This window comes from Cololabis saira, chromosome 2 (assembly GCF_033807715.1).
Source record: "Cololabis saira isolate AMF1-May2022 chromosome 2, fColSai1.1, whole genome shotgun sequence".
NCBI classification, from domain to species: Eukaryota; Metazoa; Chordata; class Actinopteri; order Beloniformes; family Belonidae; genus Cololabis; species Cololabis saira.
Genome location: NC_084588.1, coordinates 27,152,122 through 27,172,538, shown reverse-complemented (window position 1 = coordinate 27,172,538; position 20,417 = coordinate 27,152,122). Strand labels below are relative to the sequence as shown.

General features: G+C 38.1%; 1 protein-coding gene across 1 annotated transcript; it reads right to left on the bottom strand.

Moving 5' to 3' along the window:
* Positions 1 to 1,516: 1,516 nt before the first annotated feature.
* On the bottom strand, positions 1,517 to 13,881 carry LOC133420428 (beta-2 adrenergic receptor-like). Its single transcript, XM_061710125.1, has 3 exons — positions 13,791 to 13,881; positions 3,541 to 3,892; positions 1,517 to 2,519 (listed from the first exon to the last, which is right to left on the bottom strand). Exons 2-3 carry the CDS (start codon positions 3,821 to 3,823, stop codon positions 1,612 to 1,614), a joined length of 1,191 nt encoding a protein of 396 aa, XP_061566109.1. The 5' UTR covers positions 3,824 to 3,892; positions 13,791 to 13,881; the 3' UTR covers positions 1,517 to 1,611.
* Positions 13,882 to 20,417: the final 6,536 nt, after the last annotated feature.

The following is a 20,417-nucleotide window of genomic DNA, read 5'->3' as shown; positions in this document are numbered from 1 at the left end:
CAGCATATGGGGCATAGGATTTTCATAGACAGGTGGATTAACTAATGACTATCCATTATCACTTCCTCATCGGTCATAGGCTACTATGACATTTCGTGAGGTCAATGGCACTTTCTTCTCTCCCAGTATCGGCTAAATGTCGTCATTTCTGATTTTGCCAGCAAAACATTCCTCTGCCATGGATGGGCTGAAGAAGCAGCTAGAAGTAATACGGGGAAAGAGACTTCAAAGCTACTCTTCAGAAAACCTATGGGTGACTTCCTGAATAGCCTGTCCAGTATTTTTTCAAGTCTATGGCTGAAATAGATAGATTGTTATAACTGAGGCAACATGGACATATTCCTATTGACTGCCAAGCTTGAGCGTTTCACCCATTTAACAAACTTTGAGTTAAGTGGGTTTTCCTGTCAGCTCCTGCCAAGATGGCATTTACAATACCAGCACTAAGAAACTTGTGCTTCAATCCCACTCTTCAGAAACCTGTGGGTGTTGTCACAGAGTTGTTTTGCACTCTTCATTAAAAGTGATAAGGATAACTAACTAAAAGAGGGAGTAATGTAAATGTATTTATTGACTGTATAGTTATAATTAGTGTGACATTGGGTACATTAGGTACAATGTTTTGACTGAAAGAGTAAAAAAAAGGCATATTTCTGTTATAATACTAGATTTATCTTTGAAGAAAGTGTCAAGTGGTTACTCAAAGAACTGAAGTTTTTTGGCATTTCTGGGTCAACTTGTTTTTCAGCCCCAGGGAATGCTTGGTCCTGTCTGATCTGATCGCAGCTGGACACTTCTATGTGTGCCAGTTGACTTCCTCCATTGATGTGCATCACAAGTGAAAACTTGTGGCCGAAGCTCACCTCCCTGTTTAAACAAACACATTTCCCGTTCTGTAAGACCAAATCCACAATCCTGCAGTTATCTTCGAGTCAAATCAATATAATCACCCTTTTTTTTTTTAATGGCACATTTTCCTCTTATTTGGCCATTATTTTAAGAGGCTGGCAATATCAAATATTGATTATATATCATATAGGTGAATGTATGTATGTCTACCCTCACCACTTTCTTGGGTATAACCAGTGTTTCTAACAAAGCAGCCGATGAATGTGTATCAAATATATTTTGACCCAGCGGTTTCAGTCCTGTAACCTGACCTGTGGCCAGAATAGAGATTCAGACAAATTGTTACTGAACAGATGGAGGAACATCTACTGAGTAGGTGTTTATATGAACTGGCCCTAGACACATTCAGGTTCATGGTGCTAAAAGAACGCATCCATTTGCTTCCCCAGAGCACCTCCAGCTGTGTTGTTTAGAGGTGTTGCTCACACTGCTTTCTGGGTGAATTTACAACTGTATTTAGAGCAATCTCTTTGCAGTCAAATCCCTTAAGACACACATTAATGACAGGTGATAACAGTGCTTGTGTTATCTTTGGACAAAGCATGGACTAGCTGTGTTCCTCTTATTATGCTAGGCTAAGCTATATGTACAAGGATGAGTAAGCCATTGATCCTCTCACAAAGAAAGTGAATAAACATGTGTAAAACCTTGCACCACAGCCACAAACCGCATTTGCAGCTACAGAATGAATGAATGCGGTTATCAGGTCTTCTCACCATGTGGGAGGGATTGCTCTCTTTGAAAGAGCAGGGTCACACCCTTCCTGAAGCGGTGGTCCCTAACACTGTAGATAATGACGTTACAGCAACTGTTTCCTGTCAGAATCCAGAAGGCAAAAAAGGAAAAGTTACACCAAGTGTATCCCACCACATTTCCAAGCACAAATACTGCAATGGGAGAGAAGGATGCTGTAAAGGCAAATGTTAGTATGCCAATTGTCTTTGCAGCCTTGATGTCAGAAAAAGATGGCCTGTGAGAGCATCCTCCCCCTCCACCTCCTCCTCCTCCTCCTCCTCCGTCACTGAGGCTTCCCTCTGAAAGTAGTTTGCGTTTTCTGGTGTACTGACGAATGCTAGAGAAAGACACAATATTTACTGCTAACGTGCCCCCGAGCAGTGTGAAATCAAATGCTGGAAAGAGCAACAGAATGTTGGAGTCAGGTGGGAATCGGCCTTCAAACAGTAGGGGGGTGTAGTTACACATACGACTGCACTCGTTGTACTCCAAAGTGAAGTTTCTGCTGAAGATGAGAGGAGCGAGAGCCAACAGAAAGCTGGCCGCCCAGGAGAGCAGGATGAGGAGCAGCGTTCTTCTTCGGGTCACCAATGTGTCCTTGTGGAGCGGCCACAGGATGGCTACACTGCGCTCCAAGGTCATCAGGAAGATGGTGCTGATGGAGACAAAAGTGCATCCAGCAAACACGGGCCCAATCAGCATGCAGGGCTGCCATTGGTTCACTGGTCCATCCAAAGAGGAGAGCACAGCGGATGAGGTGGTACTGCCCTGGTACCAGATGGGAGGAGCACTGGTCACCATCAGAAAGATTTCGGTGTAGATTGAGAAGGGGACCACAAGAACACCAACCATCATGTCTGCTATGGCCAGAGACACTGTCACAAAGAGGAGAAAGAGAAGAAAAATGAGGGATGATGTGGAGGAAAAGGAAGAGGGGGAGCTGCATTCACCCTTGTAGAGCAATTCAACTGTATTCAACTTTACTTTAATAAAAACTGTTGTGGTCTATAGATCTTTTGGATTTGCTGATGTTTTATATACTCTAGTTCTCATATATATATATATACCGTATTTTCTGGACTATAAGCCGCTACTTTTTTCATAGGTTTTGAACCGTGCGGCTTATACAAAGGTGCGGCTATTCTGTGGATTTTTCTTCCACCGCTAGGGGGAGTGCTAACCGGAATTAGAATCAAAACTAAGACAAAATAAATGCAAAGAAGAATATTCTACTTCTTTAGCAGATAGAAGTAGGTAGAAGCAGATTTCAAACAGATAAACAGATAAATAAATACAGGTTATTTTCTCTTGGTTCTGTCCCGTTTCAATCAGCAAAGTTGCTGCCGTGTTAAAAGACTGTTAGGAAAGGATCTATTTAGGTACAAACATGTACATCATTTACAGTTCAAAATCCTTCTGTACATGTAGTAAATATCTAATCTAACAACATAAATATCTGCGGCTTGTATATCTTTTTTTACTTGTTTTTTTTTTTAAATAGAGCGGGTGCGGCTTATAGTCCAGAAAATACGGTATATATATATATATATATATATATATATATATATATATATATATATATATATATATATATATACACACACATAAATATATAAATATATATATATATATATATATATATATATATATATATATATATATATATATATGAGAACTAGAGGCGAAAACACATCTGGCCAGTGGAGGACAGTAGATAGAGTAAGATAGAGAAAGAGTGAAGTAAATGAAAGTGCATTTAATAAAAAAAAGTAACAGGTTGCTTGTGAAATATACTTAAAACATCAAATTAAATAGTTTCTAAATGTAATACTGAAAAGAAAAAAACATCTCTAATACCAGTGAGCTCTGTGCATTGTGGAGATCAACAGCATTTACCTTTCAAGTATCCCTGTGGTGTTCTTGATTGCCTCGTTTGCACAAAGACCGTAAGTGTGACCACATTTCCAATGACCACAGCAAACGCCAAGATGACCATGAAAACCACTGCCAGGATGCGATTGAGGAGCCCACAGCAACAGAGTGTACAAAGAGGCGCCAGGGACTGGCCTGGCCCGTGTCCTGCCTGAGCAGCAGCTGTCAGGTTAAAGGGATGGTCGGTGGTCCCCAGCAGAGCTGCCGTGCTCCCTGGAACGCTGACATTGGGAAGCAGAGCGCTCATGGCCCACACTGGTTATAACCCCTGTGATGTTCTGGTTTGAAGGCCACTCAGGAAACCATTGTAGTAATTCTAAGGGAAAAAAAACACCTCAGTGAAACAAAAATAGTTCATCTGCATGTGAAGCATAATTTCAAATTCCTCCAACTCTCCCATCAGTAATTACAGCTGGCCTCGACAGGAAGGGTCCCCCCTTATGAGCCTGGTCCTGCTCAAGGTTTCTTCCCTCCTAAAGGGGAGTTTTTTATTGCCACTGTTTGGCTTAAGGTTTTTCTCCAAATAAGGGAGTTTTTACCTGCAATTGTTTATATAATAATTGCTCCGAGGTCATGTTCTCGGTCTTCTAAACGCCTATAGACACAACTTGTGTTGTAATAGAGGCTATATAAATAAAACAGAATTTAAATGAATTGCTGCTGTAATATAAACTGCTCTCATTAAACAGCCGGATTCACGCCCCCCAGTCAGCTTTTTTAAGTTTCTGTCAGCCATGTCATTGTTATTTATAATTATTATTTAGGATTCTTGAAAGTAAAACTTCACACGAGCACATGCAAAAATGGGGATGATAGATTTAGCATTTTGTGGAACTAGAACAATGCTGGTTTAGCTTGGATTGACATTACTCTGTAAATTAAAAACAAAAACCAACATCTAACCTGTTTGTACATTGGTGGAAAAAAATAACCCTTTCTTTTAACTTCATAATACATGAAAAAGAAGGAAAAATGTTTATTATTTCTCCCAGCATGATGCTTCACAGTAAAACAGGAATTTCATGTTTTTTGTTTCTCTTTTTACTCAAACTTTAGTCCAATATTGCAGTGTTTTGCTTTGTCTGTATGAATAACTTGAACATTTATTCATAAATAGCAAAAAAAACAAAATCTGAATCTCCCAAGGTTTTCCAGACGAAAACTTGATTCACTAAAAATGGAACTATGTCTCTGATAAATTGAAAATAGCCTCTCCTTCCATATTTAAGGGAGACAGTACAAATAGAATTAATCGTGACTGAGTTGGAGACTAAAACATAACCATTCCAGCTGGCACAAACATAAAATCCAACAATTGAACTTATTGTCTGCACAGTTCAGACCTGCCAAACACTGAGCATCACAAACTTCATAGAAAAAGATTTAGCAAAAGCAAAACAAAGTGTGGGTCAAATATCCTGAAGAAATTAACAATCTCATAGGTGAAAAAAGATTCAGATTCAGATTCTCAACAAAACAGCAAAATGGGGGATTCGTTGGAAAGGTAGTTGCAAGGAACAAAACCAGTCTTGTAAGCAATGACTGAGACCACATAAGTATTTATATCAGGTGACTAATTACTGATAACAAACCAGTATGCAAGATGGAAAAGGAGCAAAGACAGAAATAGCTTGAGATTGCAAAAAATACATTTGATTAAAAATTGTGTTTGGAAACCATCACACTGCGGTTGTTTTAGATATCACAATTAAACTTTCCAAGTTTAATTCCTCAATGGATGATGTATTGTAATTTATAAATACATTTCGGAGAGTATAGCAATAGCGGAAGTAGTCAAAGAAAAATCCACACAGAAACATCCCTGCAGGGATTCAAACCAGGAATTGATTTTTAAGATTTTTCAAGTTATTTTTGTCATGAAGTGTCGTAAAAGCCAGGGGCATGATGCAGTCATATCCTGACCATAAATGGGCTCCATTTTTATTGTAGAACTTATTCCACCAATTCAATTGTATGGGTTTCAATAAAGAAAAGAAATATATAAATATATACAGGATAACTGTCTTTTTTAGTGTGGCATATGTGCTTTGTCACCTATGTGTTGTTGTTTGCACTTGTTATCCCTGTTTGACGCCTGTTGAAGTTGACAGCACCAATACCAAAACCCTGACTTCAGTAGCAACTGTCTCTCAGCTGACAGCTAAATACACAGGTCCCTCAGTCATTTGTGCCGCCCACTGGACTGAGAGCAGGAAGGTGCACACAGTAAAAAAAACAGTGTAACAAGAGTGGACATATTCAGACCAGAGCAAAACCAAGCCAGTGTTGGAGCACTGCTTTGTATGCAGGAGCACAGTCAGTGAACCACTCAGAGGCTGTCAAACCAGAGATACTTGAACTTATTTTGCCCTCATCAGCAGTGAGAATTAAACATCTTTTTAAGATACCTCAAAGTTTGTTCCCCTTCATAATGTCTTCACTTGTGTATTTGAGTGTCAATCTAAATTGAAGGATTCAGATGCTAAAAACATGTGAGAATTATCCTCAGTGCTAATTAGGGTTAGACATAATAGTCGTATCTTGTTGGTTTGTGATTTACATATTAACTGTACAAAACTGAAGCCGTTCATAGTTTCCGTCAAACATCACGAATGTTTTTAAGAATAATGAATCTCCTTCAAACGTTTTGTTGAGATTATGTGTACTCAGAATAAACCATTTCAGTGAGAGCTAAGATGACATGTCTAAGGCATGTCTAATCTACAGGTGCACCCTTGAGAACCTGTGACAGCCAGTAGTGTGAGTAGGGATTCCTCTATGTGCATGAAAACACATCTCTCAGTCACATTGTGCATGTGTCAGAGTGCACACATCCAGATAAATTCTCCTTTCTCATTAGCCAGGTTTGCACGTCCCCTTTTATCAAGAAGGTGATGACGTCACAGATCTGAAGCTGTCAGAGCCGGTCTGACATCTTCACACTTTGCATCTGTGTTTATGTTTATTCTTCTCTGAATTTCTCGTTTTGGTTTCCACGTGGTTCAGACCTTGCAGGGTGGTTGTCTAAGTGAGATTGTGTTGTGTTGTTTGTGTATGTATTTATTGCTTTATTAATTAAAGGCTCTGCTATGGACCGGCAAGCTGTCCAGGATGTACCTCTGCCTTTTACCCTAGCAGAGCTGGGCTGGACTGCAGCAGATCCCTGTGACGCTGAATGGGAATAAATAGGTGTAGATAATAACGTGTTACTTGGAGGTTGTTCTGCTGGAGGACAGGGCTGTACAATGCAGTCTGGGAAGTGTCTTGCCCCACACTGACGTAAGGCAAAAAGCTCTTTTAGTTCAGATTAGGGAGATTATGGATTCAGTTGATTTAGTGAACGTTAATCAACATGATGCATCTGAATTAACTGCAGTCTTATTTTTGTGTGAAAAAACAGCCTCATATTGCTTTTACTAATGACACCTATCCGCAAACTGTTTATAAGTGCTGTCTTTAAGTGAAACATACAGTGATTATCTTATTATCTGAGCTCTGGAAAATGTGAGAGAAATCTGAGAAAGGAAAATGTGGGTCGATTTGTGAAGAACAGTCCTTTTACTCGCTCCATGCACAATTACCTTTATCAAACTGTATCTCCTAAATCAAATGGGCTCAAATGGAAGTGAATAAGATTCTAATCTTTTAAATAAGGGTTCCAGAGTTTGTCATTGTACTGTAAATCAAGATTTGCCACTATTTGCCACATGCAACTTTCTGACTGTGTTGAAAGCATTTGCATTTACAGAAAAGCTTAGTACTCATAGAAATAGATGCATACTTCTTTCGTGAACATTTGTGCACTTATACAAATTATGAAACTGTGTCCAAAGTTCATTTTCTTTATTCTTATTCTTAACAGGATAGTTCAAGTGTATATGTGGAAATTCTACCTCACTTCAGGACCCGCAGTGCACTTGAAGGTAGTGAAACCATCTGTCCTCTGATTGGACAATAAGTTTGAGAAGTAGATGGCATCAAAATTTGTACTTATAATTCCAAAGTCACTCACAGTAAAGGAACCTTCTTTGTTTGTATACGATACTCATATTTGATTTTTAATCACACTTTATTTGGTTCTTTATGCAAACGTTTTTTATTTTGTGCAATATTTTATCAATAAATCATTAAGGCTTAGTTCTGTAAAAATAAATGTTCAGACTTGTCCTCCTTTCAGAAGCAAATATCATCCCATTAGCAAAATGAAGGAATGTAAATCTGATGAAAAAATGTCCAGTAGCAGTTGACTTTATATGATTCTCTCATGTAACTTCAGATCCAGCAGCTGCAAATCCGTGTCGCTATTCATTTGGCCACTTCACTCATAGACTTGTGGGAAATATTTGTTTCTTGCTCAGCACTTCTGTATGTTAACTGTGTCTGTTTATATATGGTATTATCATGTGTGCTTTATACTGTATGTCCCCCTCTGCGTGGCTCAGGACAAATTTGCTTTCATCCTGGTGACTCCAAGCATCCCACCACCCCTAAATATGATCTGAATGATCAGGCTCTTAACTTCATGGTCGTAAAATGCTTCCAACAATTTTGGCTTATACAACAGAGACCAGGAGCAAGAGCTTGGGCCTCCGTCAGAGAGCCTGTACTTGGCTCTTGTCAACCAGTCAATGTCTCAGTCAATGTTTCCTCTCACACCGTCTTGACTCTTGTTATTTGGAAAACAGGGATTCTTGTTTCACGCTGCTCTTCCTGGACTTCAATTCTGCATTAGATATTATCTTCGGGCAGACTTAAGCTGCTTGCACCAAAATCATCATTCTACAACTGGGACATTTGGCAAATAAACCACAGACTGTTAGAGTCCCCGGCATCTCATCTTCCACATTCTCTTCAATATCAGATCTCCCCAGGACTGTGATCTAAGCTCCCTGACATTCATAAACTGCTCAAACATAACTGGTTAACAAGATATCCAAGCAGTAATGAAGAGAAGTTTTATTGTGATCTTTCATGTGGTGACATGTTAAAAAAGACAATAAATTCCCAATCTTATTCACAGGAATGCACTTGTGATCATAACCCTGGACTCATGACAACACGAGGTCTGAGCAAGTTACTGTATACCTTTCTTGTTGTTTCCTGCGGTGCTATTTAATTAGCCATAAATAAACTGTGATACTTTTGCCATGAACTCACATTTGTGACTAATGGTTTGAATCAATATTTGCAGTATTTGAATACTGTAGATGGAACGTTTTCCAACCTTTGTAATTTTTTTAAATGTTTTGTTTTTAAAATTGATATCTTTCATTCTTTTTATCTTATAGAGGGGGGGGGGGGTCAGAGATAAATAAAGAGATGAAGAGAAGAAAGAATATTTATATGTATTTGTTACAAAATAATGTAGTGGCTGCTGTGGATCCCATTCAAAGTAACAATTCTGGTACAATTAATTAGGTCTATCGGAGGCTCAAGCATCTTCCACTAAAGAAATATGGTGCTGCTGTGCTTCAGGACAGTTTAAATGTTTTTACATCATTCTTCATGTTTGTTCATTAATACTTTCTGTTTTGAAGTTCTGCAGACAAGTCTCTCCACCTGATGACTTTCACTGTTTAAATTATATTGAATAAATTGTACTTACATACTCCAATCAAGTTGTAGAGAAAGTCCCAGCATGCAATAGACCTCCACGATAAAGGTTGTTATAAAATAGTTTTGTTCATTAAATTTCTTTAATGCTAAATTTTATTTTAATCCATGTTGATTACTGCTGTTTCATTTATGTATTTTCAACTCATGATTACTTATCTCTGTAAATGATGTCATCTAAATATGTATATTGATTTTTAATTATATTTCTGTTTTTGTTCTTTATTGTGTTACTGTTGTTTTGTTTTCTGGAGGAAACAGAAAGATAAATGAGCAGAATAATGTTTAAAAGTTTGAAAAGATTGGAATGAATTGCTTGCGCTCAAGGCTGAAGGTGACTGGATTCTCTGTTATTGTGATCGGTGGAAATAAGATAGACGGAAGAAAATCCATCTACCTTTGGATTCCTTGATAAGGTCGATATGTGCTTCACAGCCATGCCAGCCTGCGCAACAATGATCAAGGCCAAGCTTTACAAAAGACTGTTTGTAAGTGTTAACCCTCTCAAATAAACTCCGGAAGACCTAAAGCAAATGAGGAAACAAGTTACAGAGTTTGACGTCAAACGTAGCTCAGCCTTTGACTGTGATTTAGCTGTAAATGAATATATTATATCATCTGTTATTCATTCAGCATAAATGCAGAAGAATTACAAAAAAGGAAAAGATAGAAAAGAAACAACGCCTAACGTTTTTAACTGGACGTGTTTTCAGCAGCATTAGGCATTTTTTCCTAACAAAACAGTTCATTGAGTTTTAATCGGCTTTTACATGTGGTGAAACAAAAGGAAATTATTTTTGGAAGGAAAAATGAGGAGCCTCATTTACAGGCTTTTTTTCCCCATTACCTTGAGTGAAGATGACAAGCGGAAGTCTTCCCGGCAGCAAGACCTCAGGTGTAGTGACACATGGTCCTAACAGCAAACACAGCACACACACACACACACACACACACACACACACACACACACACACACACACACACACACACACACACACACACACACACACACACACACACACACACACACACACACACACACACACACACACACACGTGCAGCTGCTACACAGATCTGATCTTAGCATCTTGATAGACATTTAAGACTGAGAGACTGGAGTGTGCTCTAAATTAGTAGGACGGTAGATATTTTTTTAATTTACAGCCTTTATCAAACATGTAGCAGGAGACAATAAAAACTCCTCTGGAGGTTGCCAGGTCTTCCCATTGGACAATACAGACTCAGATGACTGAAAACCCATTACATAAATCACACACACACACACACACACACACACACACACACACACACACACACACACACACACACACACACACACACACACACACACACACACACACACACACACACACACGATCACAGCTCAAGGTGGCTATGAAAGCTATACATCTTTTACATGCTACCTGAGCCCTGCTGAGTTTGAGATGTAGCACTTATTCTTGTTATTGAAAAATATTTTCTCTGAGGGCTGAATTGTCAGATTTTTGGACATGGTATGTCCATTCCTGAGAAGACTGCTGGCATTAGTCAAACATCTTGTGATTGACTTGCAGAACCTGGCTTGTTTTAAATTAAAAGTTACCACAGGAATATCTTTGTGAAATAAGTTATTTTTCAGTTCATCCAATTTTAATGTTGTTCCCATAGCTTACATGTTATTTTATTTTTACTCTAAATGTGTACTGTCTTTTTTGGATCCATCTTTAAAGGTCAACTGCCCTTAGATTTAACCCCTGTGGCCCCAAAACTGCAAAGATGTTGTTTTAAACTCAGACAACAAATATTTTCTTTTGTTACTTTTTATTATGAAATTGTATTTTTTCAACCCTGAATTGAGAACATGGCCCAAACTATATAAAGTTGGTTTTAACGTAACAATATTTGGGGACTCTTTTTTAAACTAATTCAACTTCCAACCAGAAATAAAATAGTAACTGGATAAAAACAACATTCTGAGCTCATGTCTTGTTCTCTTTTGCCTCTGGTTGTGTTTTATGTTCAGCTTGTTTGCTTGACTTTCTGCGTTTGTTTATTACTTCCATCGTTCTCTGTTCCTGATTCTCAACACTTGTGTCTCCTCAACCCCAGCACCTTTATGTTGTCCTGCTTTCCCTTCCTTTACTGCGGATCTATTGTCTTTCTTCTTTCTAGGAGGATTAACTAATGTTTACTCACAATGACCATAAATTGATCATTTCTCCCCATCAGTGTTGAACGACGGTGGACACTTTGAATGGAAATGACTATGAGTGGATAGTGTACCTTCAGATATCCATTCATTCAGTATAATAAAAGCAAAATAACCTCCATTCAAAAACAAACGGCACAGCTGTGCTGTGAAAATGCAGTTTTCACTTTTAAGGTGGGGTAGGCAACTACGCAGAACGCTTTCTGTCACATTCAGTGAATATCATATACAGTAGCAAGTGGGTGACTTTTTTTACAAAAAAAACCCCAACCATAAATAATGTAGCTCAAGCCAATCACTGGTCACTAGCTGGTGGGTTTTTGCTTGGAGTGTTTTCTTGGGGAGCACTGTAGGGAGTGAGAGGGACATGCCACTGTCCATTTTTGTTTCTATTTTGTTCAAATATCAACAGATGTGATGCCATCCAGAAATTGCTTACTCTACCTTTAATGTGTGTATTTTTAATGTCACACTCAAATGACAGTTATTAACTATTTTATTACCTGTGCAGGAAAAAATATTTTGCCAAATAAAGGTTTAAAAACATTTGAAATAGATTCCATATGTATAAGCATTATTATTATAATCATTGTTGATATTATTATTATTATTATTATTATTATTATTATTATTATTATTATTATTATTATTATTATTATTATTATTATTATTATTATTATTATTATTATTGTTCTTGTTCCGTAAAACCCACAGTTTCCTTGTTTTGAGGAGGCTGTTGTGCCGAAATAGCCGTATGATTTGTTTTTCATGCATGTAGTGAATTTCCTTTGTCAGGGCTATGTCCTTGAGTGATAGAGTCAGGCATACGAGGAAAGACTGCGGGGTCCTGCCCGGGCCCCCAGGCCAGGTCGTTCTGCGTACACAAGGGTCATGTGCAGCAATAACTGCACTGGACAGGCCAGCTCCGGGACGCCCAAGGGTCCGGGCTGCCACAAACCACAAGTAGAAAGGACTTTCTCGTCACATCTTTGCCTGTCAGTCTGTCTGTGTTTGTTTTGTTTGTGTGTGTCGGACAAGTGCACAACAACACATTCATACACACAACGTCATGATGTCGGTGCCGTGAACCTACAAGATTATTTTTGTTCTCTGACAATGTCTCCTTGGGCGGACTTTATTCTCAGACTCCAACAAACAATCAACCATTTTCTCTCATCCTTTTAATCCATCATAAAGATACCGTTACAATTTATATCAGTTTGCAAGGTATACGAAAATATGTTTTACATGTTTCATTCAAAGGAAACACTTTGAGAGCACTTTGGGAACAGAGGCAAATACATGTTTTTATTTAAGGGAACTGGAAGCTAAATCACTCAGTATTGTAACTGTTTATGTTGAAACTCTTTCCTTTTTTTCACCCGACATGTGAACACTAAATTAGATAAATAAGCATTAGTGATGTCCTATTTGGACTAAATGATCATACATTAATTTGCAGGCTTGTATAGAAAATAATCAATAACTTGTTGGTTTCCAATGAACTCCAAACATCATTGTTTAATTAACTACTGAAACATGACGATGCAAAAATTTGCACATGTGAGTACATTGTTCATACTCCATGTGTCTGTGTACTGTCGTTCCAGTCAATGACTCCCACTCTAAATTTGATTCTGTGAATAAATGTCGCACCCACAGCTGCACAGAGTCAACAGCTGCTTCGTGGCTGGACGATCTGACAGCAAGCAGGACAGCTTTGCTCACACGTTTATGAGATCTGAAGTCATGCAAGGCTTTGGTTTGTGATTTCTAATTGAAGCAATATTTACATAAGGATAACTATATACTCTCCATTTAAAATGCAATTTTTAACCTTCGGTTAAAAAAACCCAAAGCTAACGAGCAATTTATACAGACATTTGTTAATTTCTTGGTTAGAAAAAGAAAGAAGAAAATACTTTTGATGGTGAAGCAATTTGCCAAACTGCATCCCACTGAAAAATCTTTCTTTAAGATAACAATAAGAAAGAAAGAAAGAAAGAAAGAAAGAAAGAAAGAAAGAAAGAAAGAAAGAAAGAAAGAAAGAGAAAGAAAGAAAGAAAGAAAGAAAGAAAGAAAGAAAGAAAGAAAGAAAGAAAGAAAGAAAGAAAGAAAGAAAGAAAGAAAGAAAGAAAGAAAGAAAGAAAGAAAGAAAGAAAAGTTTAGATGATTACTTATTGCAAATTAAGGTCATTCAGGAACTTCTGGAGTATTCAAATAAATCTAAAAACATGAAGTCTATATGATACAATCTCTTATACGTCATAACAATAACAGAAGTTGAACATGAAAATGACAATGTGAAAATGCTGATTTGTTTGTTGGTTTTTAAGAGAAACCAGGTGCCATAAAATGACGAGTTCCTATAAATGAGAGGTCTGAACTTACCAGCATTGCCACTGTTACTGGCTGGACCCCAGAGCGCTTGTACAGGTGAGAGGCCGATAACCCAAACAAAATCCAGGTTTAAGACACTGACTTAATGGAAGTTAAATCCAGTTAAAAGCTGTCCAGTGCACAAGAAAGTGGAGCTGTAGTCCTCATCGTTCATTCTCCCGAAAGCACACTTTAAGCTTCTCACACACTCCGGCTCTCTGTGGCTGGGATTCAGCCCCCCACACCCTCTCCCTCCTCCTCTCTCTGCTGATTCTGAGCACTCAACCTCCAGCAACTGCTTCCCCCTCTCCTCGTCATCCTCATCACATGCACAAGATCTCTCCCAGGGCTTCAAGGTAAAGTCCACAGCAGCATTTCACTTTTCTTTCTCTTGCTTTCCTCCCACGTTAGTCTTCTGACGTGCCCACCCTCCCTTTCATCTTCTTTCGACATCACCCCTCCGAACATCTGTCTATCTTTGTGTCTAAGAGCTCCCATCCCTGTTCAACTCTTAGTGTCAGTGCACGCCTCATTTTATTAACTTAACTCTTCACTCGCCTCACAGGCTGTTTGTCATCCAGGTTATGTCTGCAGTGGTTTCTTTTCTTCTTTTGCTTTTCTTTATGTCCAAAATACTGAAATGTTTGCTTTTATAATGAAGCTAAAACAAATACAATAGAATGATCGAGAGAGTCAGACGTGGAAATCAAGCCACTATGTTGCACTAATGAGAGGTGACTGTACTACAGTATGCATGAGCGAGAGAGTAAAAACATCCATTCTCCCGAGGCATTTGTCCAGCACTGCCACTAGTGGACTTGCATGTGTGCAGACCTTTAGTGGTGTCTGGCAGGGATGCTCATATCTATCCTCTACGTTGTTGCCCTCAGAGAGCAGAGAAGCATCTTTCATGTGAGATCCTGCACTGGCATAGGACTGGAAACACCAGAAAATGTACTGATGGAGATAATGGTTGATGTATCCTTTATTTGACATACCGGAAACAGTCTCATTCAATAGTAAACACACTGAAATGGAAATGAAACCTCAGACTTAAACTGGAAGAGATGAAGACGTGGTGGGAGAGCAAACTTGTGCACATGGCCACATTATGTAACCTAATCCTCAAGGCTTTTTTGTAAACCTTCCAAATAAATAACTATAGGACACAATCCTGCCATGTGGTAGAAAAAGGGTCATACTGTTTGTCTGATTTGCTTTCCAACAAGATATGACCTCTGTTCTTGTTGATAAGGACCAGCAAGTGCCTTGTGATGGTTGGGTACACATTTCTATAGCCCGCTGAAAAAGGGTATAGCATCGGGTTTGTTAAAAGTCATACCGAGAATAATTCAATACAAAACAGGCAACATTGCCTTGAATAAATTATTTCTAATGAACTGGTTGCCTGGTGGCCCACAGGTATTTAAGGTTAATCGCAGTCACGTTCACTCTGGTCAGGTTCAAATTCAATTAATTTCCCCAAAAAGAAAAAAATATATATTTCACATTAGTTCTGTGTTTTAATGCAGCCATTTTCACACATGGACGTCAGACGTTTTCGTGAGTTAGTGTGAGATTATTTATGTACTTTTGATATGTTTGGTTTAATCAGAAAATCCAGGAATTTCAGCTGGAAGTCAAAGGAGCCTGACAGACTCCTCCTTCAAAATAAAAAGAATGCCTAATCCATCCGTCCGTCCGTCCGTCCGTCCGTCCGTCCATCCATCCATCCATCCATCCGTCCATCCGTCCGTCCAGCCGTCTGTCCATCCAGCAGCTCCTGCTTGTCTGAATTCGGGTCATAGGCAGCAGTCCAGGCTTTTCTCTCTCCAGTCACAACCTGCAGCTCCTCCAGAAACATATCACGGTGTTCCCAGGTCAGCCAACAAATATAGTCCCGCAGCATGTCGGGTCTGCATGTCATGGCTTCTGCAACCCTATTAAACATGCTCAAAAATACCTCTGCAAGTACATGTCCAATGGGGTCCTAACCAGATGTCCAAACCACCTTAATTAACTCCTTTTGGTTCGGAGAAACAGCAGCTCTTCTTCAGTCACTTCTATCTGCAGACTTGCTCTTTAGTCAGTACCCATAATGTGTGACAATAGATGAGGGAATGGGAATCAACCAGATCAATTATTTAGCCACATTCGCCGGGTGCGACAGGATTTGTGTAGCTGCACTAATAGTGGACCTTTGCTAGCAACCCTTAACTTCCAAAACTGTGTCTTGGGACATTGTGAGAGTCAGTTGTTGCCTAAAAAATTTGGTATTATCTCAGAACTACCAAATAACTATGTTGCCTGAACATTCGTTTAATCAAAACTAAATATAGAAAAATATAAAAAGAACGTAACGTAACAGAGTGCTAAATAGAAAAAAACAACTACATCTGCATAGGGAAAGTCACCTTGCTGACTTCTGAAGGCACCATTTAATGGGCTGATAACATGAGATATATGACTTTTGTTAAACTGTAATCCGTATTATAATAACCAATTAAAAGAGCATGTGATAAATAAAGCTTTAAAAAAACAGCTGCAGCATTAAAATAACATTTATTAAAATGATCCAAACATCCCACGCAGTCTATACCTGAGAGTCGTGTTTATAATGAACCGTTTCTTTGAATAAATCCTGTTAAGTACATCTCTCTCATGTTACCACAGATCGTATTACTTAGCAGCACTGCTACCACGAAATAACGACATTTCAGATTTCAAGTGCTTGAAAAAATGTTTAAAAACAGGAATAAGGTATGATGATTGACCGCCCGAAACTGCTTCTTAATATCCCCAAGAACCAATGTTATTTCAGCTTGAATGATAACATACGAAACTCCCAGACCAACAAGTCAGGCTCATTACAAGTGAGGAAGGGAAATTATTTTGTTTGCAATGCAGGAAATAAAAATATTCATGAATATTCTCTGTTAATGCATTTGTTCATTTAATAACTTCCTAAGACCTGGTGCAATTTGTTTTGTTGTTGCTTTGGGCCCCTGTTAAGAAATCAAATATTATGAAATAGACAACACAACATATATTGCCCACATATGTGTAGCCAGGTCAATGATTCACATCAATGAGCACTGGCTGTTTTTGTTATTGTCTATGTTTCAATATTACAACTAGTTTTTAAACTCTAATGATCTGTTTTGGTTTCTTGTTTGACTATTTTATTTGCAAACATGATTTCTCTGGTGAGTAAGTAAAAATAATAATAGTAAAAATAAAAAATTAAATTAAAATTTAAAAATTTAAATTAAAAAAACGTTGGATGCAATTGTGGACTTTCCTCTGCGCTGCATTTTCCTGACATACGTCTGTCTCTTCGAAATATCTGCTGCCAGGAAACTGGAAATATCTCGTGTTTGGTTCCAGCAGAAAAAGTATTTTCTGTAATCACAGCATAAACAGCACACTCAAGTACAACTCATTATTTACACAGATCAGTCAGCTATGTTTGCTAAAGAGTGTCCCTGTGAAAAACTATGGTACTTCAAAAAGTGTTTTACTTTGCACATTTGATCCCATTACAGCTAAACTTTTTTAAAGCTAAAAAAAGCAAGTTTGCATAAATTCTTATCTAATTTACTGATTACCTGAAATACTTTCGTAATCATGAAACTTGCAACAGATGTTCCCTTTAATCCTGATGTTTGCAGAGTCGTCCAAACCATGTTTAATGAAATTTCGCAATTCCACTGTTTATTTAACATTCTGTTAATCCACCTTTTTTTTGGGGGGGGGGGCAGTTGTGCAAGGCAGAAATTTCCAGGTCAGAGGTTTTTTCTCTCAGCAGATATAAATACTCCGAGGACAAAGAACACACTCGAGAGTCGAGACTGTTGCCATCTCTGCAAAACATGAATACTCTGAATAAGAGGTAAGTTAAAATATTCTCTCACTTTTCATGTTTCAATCTCTCTGGATACAGCTTACCTGAGTCTAAATCTCTTACTAACGTAATATTTTACACCTCGAGGAAAAATGATTATCCAATCCGTATGACTGGAACCTGTTTATCAAAGCACAGATTTTTCCATGAAAGTTCTGACATCTTTTAGGAAAGCTTTGGGACCTGCTTCAGTTTGCAATAATTATTCTTGTAAATAAAAATAAATGACCCTTGTAAATGAAACTCTTAATGCTCCTGTAGCAGGGCGAGTGCTACGGGGGCCCGACCGACAGGATAGAGAGGACACGGGTTTTCGTGCAAGAACTCTTTTTATTCGGAACACGTGCACAAGCACCTTCTCCAACAGCAGCCCTCTTGGGAGTGAAGCTGCTCCTTAAGAAGGCAGGCAGGGTGGAGAGGTTGATTGGCTCCTCCACCCTGCCACAGCTCCAGTTTCTAAACTCATTTGACCAGTGTATGATTTTTGTTTATTTATTTTAATCTTTGATAGACCCATCTTTATTGTTGTTTGAAGGTTTTCTCTGGCGGCGGTCCTGCTGACTGCCTGGGCCTGTCTGCCGGAGGCGACGCCCTCCGTGGCAGGTAACAAACACTCAATATCACTGCAATATCACACATAACTTTCCCAACAAAGTAAGGGGTTGTAGTTTTTACATCAATGTTCTATACAGCATTTATGATGAAATATAATATTTATTGTTGCATTGATTATACATTTGTTACGTAGGAGAGTTTTATTGTCTTCAATATAAGTCCTGGAATTAAATTTTCTATTATTTCACTATTTTTATATTTATTTTATTGAAAACTGCCATAAATGTTTTCCTTTTGTGCAATTCAATGCAAGAGTTAAAGATCTGTATAATGCAGATTGACGACTCATAATTCTGTTTTGTGGCTGAATGAATGTCTTGACTCATTCCCTTCGTTTATGAAGAATCTGAATGAGGGTAAAAAGACTGGCCCTCTAACAAAGTGCATCAAACAGGTCAAGAATGTGGTTTACTGTGGCGAGAGGAAGAACATTTATTGCAGAACAAAAGGTGTAAAGAAAATTCAGTGATGCACAACGAAGACTGAATTCATAAACAAGCAATCTGAAAATTAAAAAGTAAAGTAATAAACTAAATGAATTGATTCAAAACCACTCAAAGAGCATTGGTATTTTAGATAATAAAAAGAAAGAAAATGAGGGATGTAAAATAAAAGAAGTTCTGTGATAATCAAGTGAAGGTGTCTGCAGCTATTAACAAAAGAGACTGAAAATGAGGCTTTATGATGGTGCTCTTTATCACTCCTAAATGACTCACTTTGCAACATGATTGTATGGGCCACACTTAGCAACCCAGAAGCTGCTGGAAAAATTCAGTTTGGACGAAAGTGATTGTCGACTGCCACAGCAAGCTGACTGGGACAAGCTCTGGTAAATTAAAGGTCTACTCTGACTTGTTAATAAGTTGATTCACATGTTTAATTGCCTGTAAAACATTATCTGCTGTTTACAATACATTTACTGACCAAGACACTGGAAATCCTTTTGGTAAATTAATCCTCCTAGAATGTGGGATTTCAAGAGGATTGATAAATATCAACATATACTTCAAGATATTGGAGTGACTTTGAAGTAGCTTGAAGGTTGATCATATGGGTCTCAGCACAAGTAGATCAATAGCACAGAGCCTAGTCGTACGGGTTTCTTTTCTGTTATTCAAGTAAATTCTAAACAAGTCTCTAAGAGCTTGAAAGTATTGCAAAGTAAATGTCTGGGGAAGAAAGTAAGTTATTCAATGTGGTGCAAAAGGTACATGAAATACCAGGTTTAGAGAAGGAAGTTTTGATTGAGGGGAATTTCATTGGGGCTTTCAACAGAAGAAATGCAGAAATAAAATCTTGAGGCTTCAAATCGTATCCTGAAAATCTGGCTTTATCAAGGAAGTGGTTAAACATTATGCATTCAACAAGTCTTCTTAAGATCAACACATAACAAAAATCATATGCAAACATAGGTTGCCTCAGGTGAGTCCGTTATAAGAAGGTAATAAACACCAACATTTAGTAAATAATCCAGTAAATTAGACAAATTAGACTCCTCTTTGCAGATAAGAGAGCAAATTCAACATAAATATCAGAGTTCATCAAAAAGGAGGATACACTTTAAATAGCCTGGATTTAAGACACACACACACAAGATGGAGTTATCCGCATAAGTTTGGACATGCATGAATTTAAACTACTGCATATCCAGGATGAACACAAATTAACAAAGTGTGTGTGTGTGTGTGTGTGTGTGTGTGTGTGTGTGTGTGTGTGTGTGTGTGTGTGTGTGTGTGTGTGTGTGTGTGTGTGTGTGTGTGTGTGTGTGTGTGTGTGTGTGTATTGATGCATTCATTTTTGCTTCTTATTTTTTTACATCTCATTGCCGTCATGCTATGTCTGGTTCTGGTTGAACTGACTTAATTTGTGGCTCTTTTATGTCTCATTTTGATAGTTTTGCATCACATTATAATATGTTCACTTGTATTTTTCTTTTTCTCGCCATTGCATCTCAGTGTCTTCTGTCTCTGTGTTGGCTTGGTAGATGTCTATGCAAATGAAAAGAGGACAAAAAACAAGGAATGTTTCTAAAAACAAAATGATTCAAACTTTATGGCAACAGTGTTAATTTACTTTGATGGTGATTAGTCTCCCCTAAAAATATCCAATAATGAATCAAT

What these genes read in the sequence shown, in the direction of transcription:
- LOC133420428 (XM_061710125.1), bottom strand. Translation starts at nt 3,823, where the DNA reads ATGAGCGCTCTGCTTCCCAATGTCAGCGTTCCAGGGAGCACGGCAGCT. An exon ending in ACCACAGGGATACTTGAAAG is followed by an intron (nt 2,520 to 3,540) that starts GTAAATGCTGTT and finishes TCTTTGTGACAG; the next exon opens with TGTCTCTGGCCATAGCAGAC.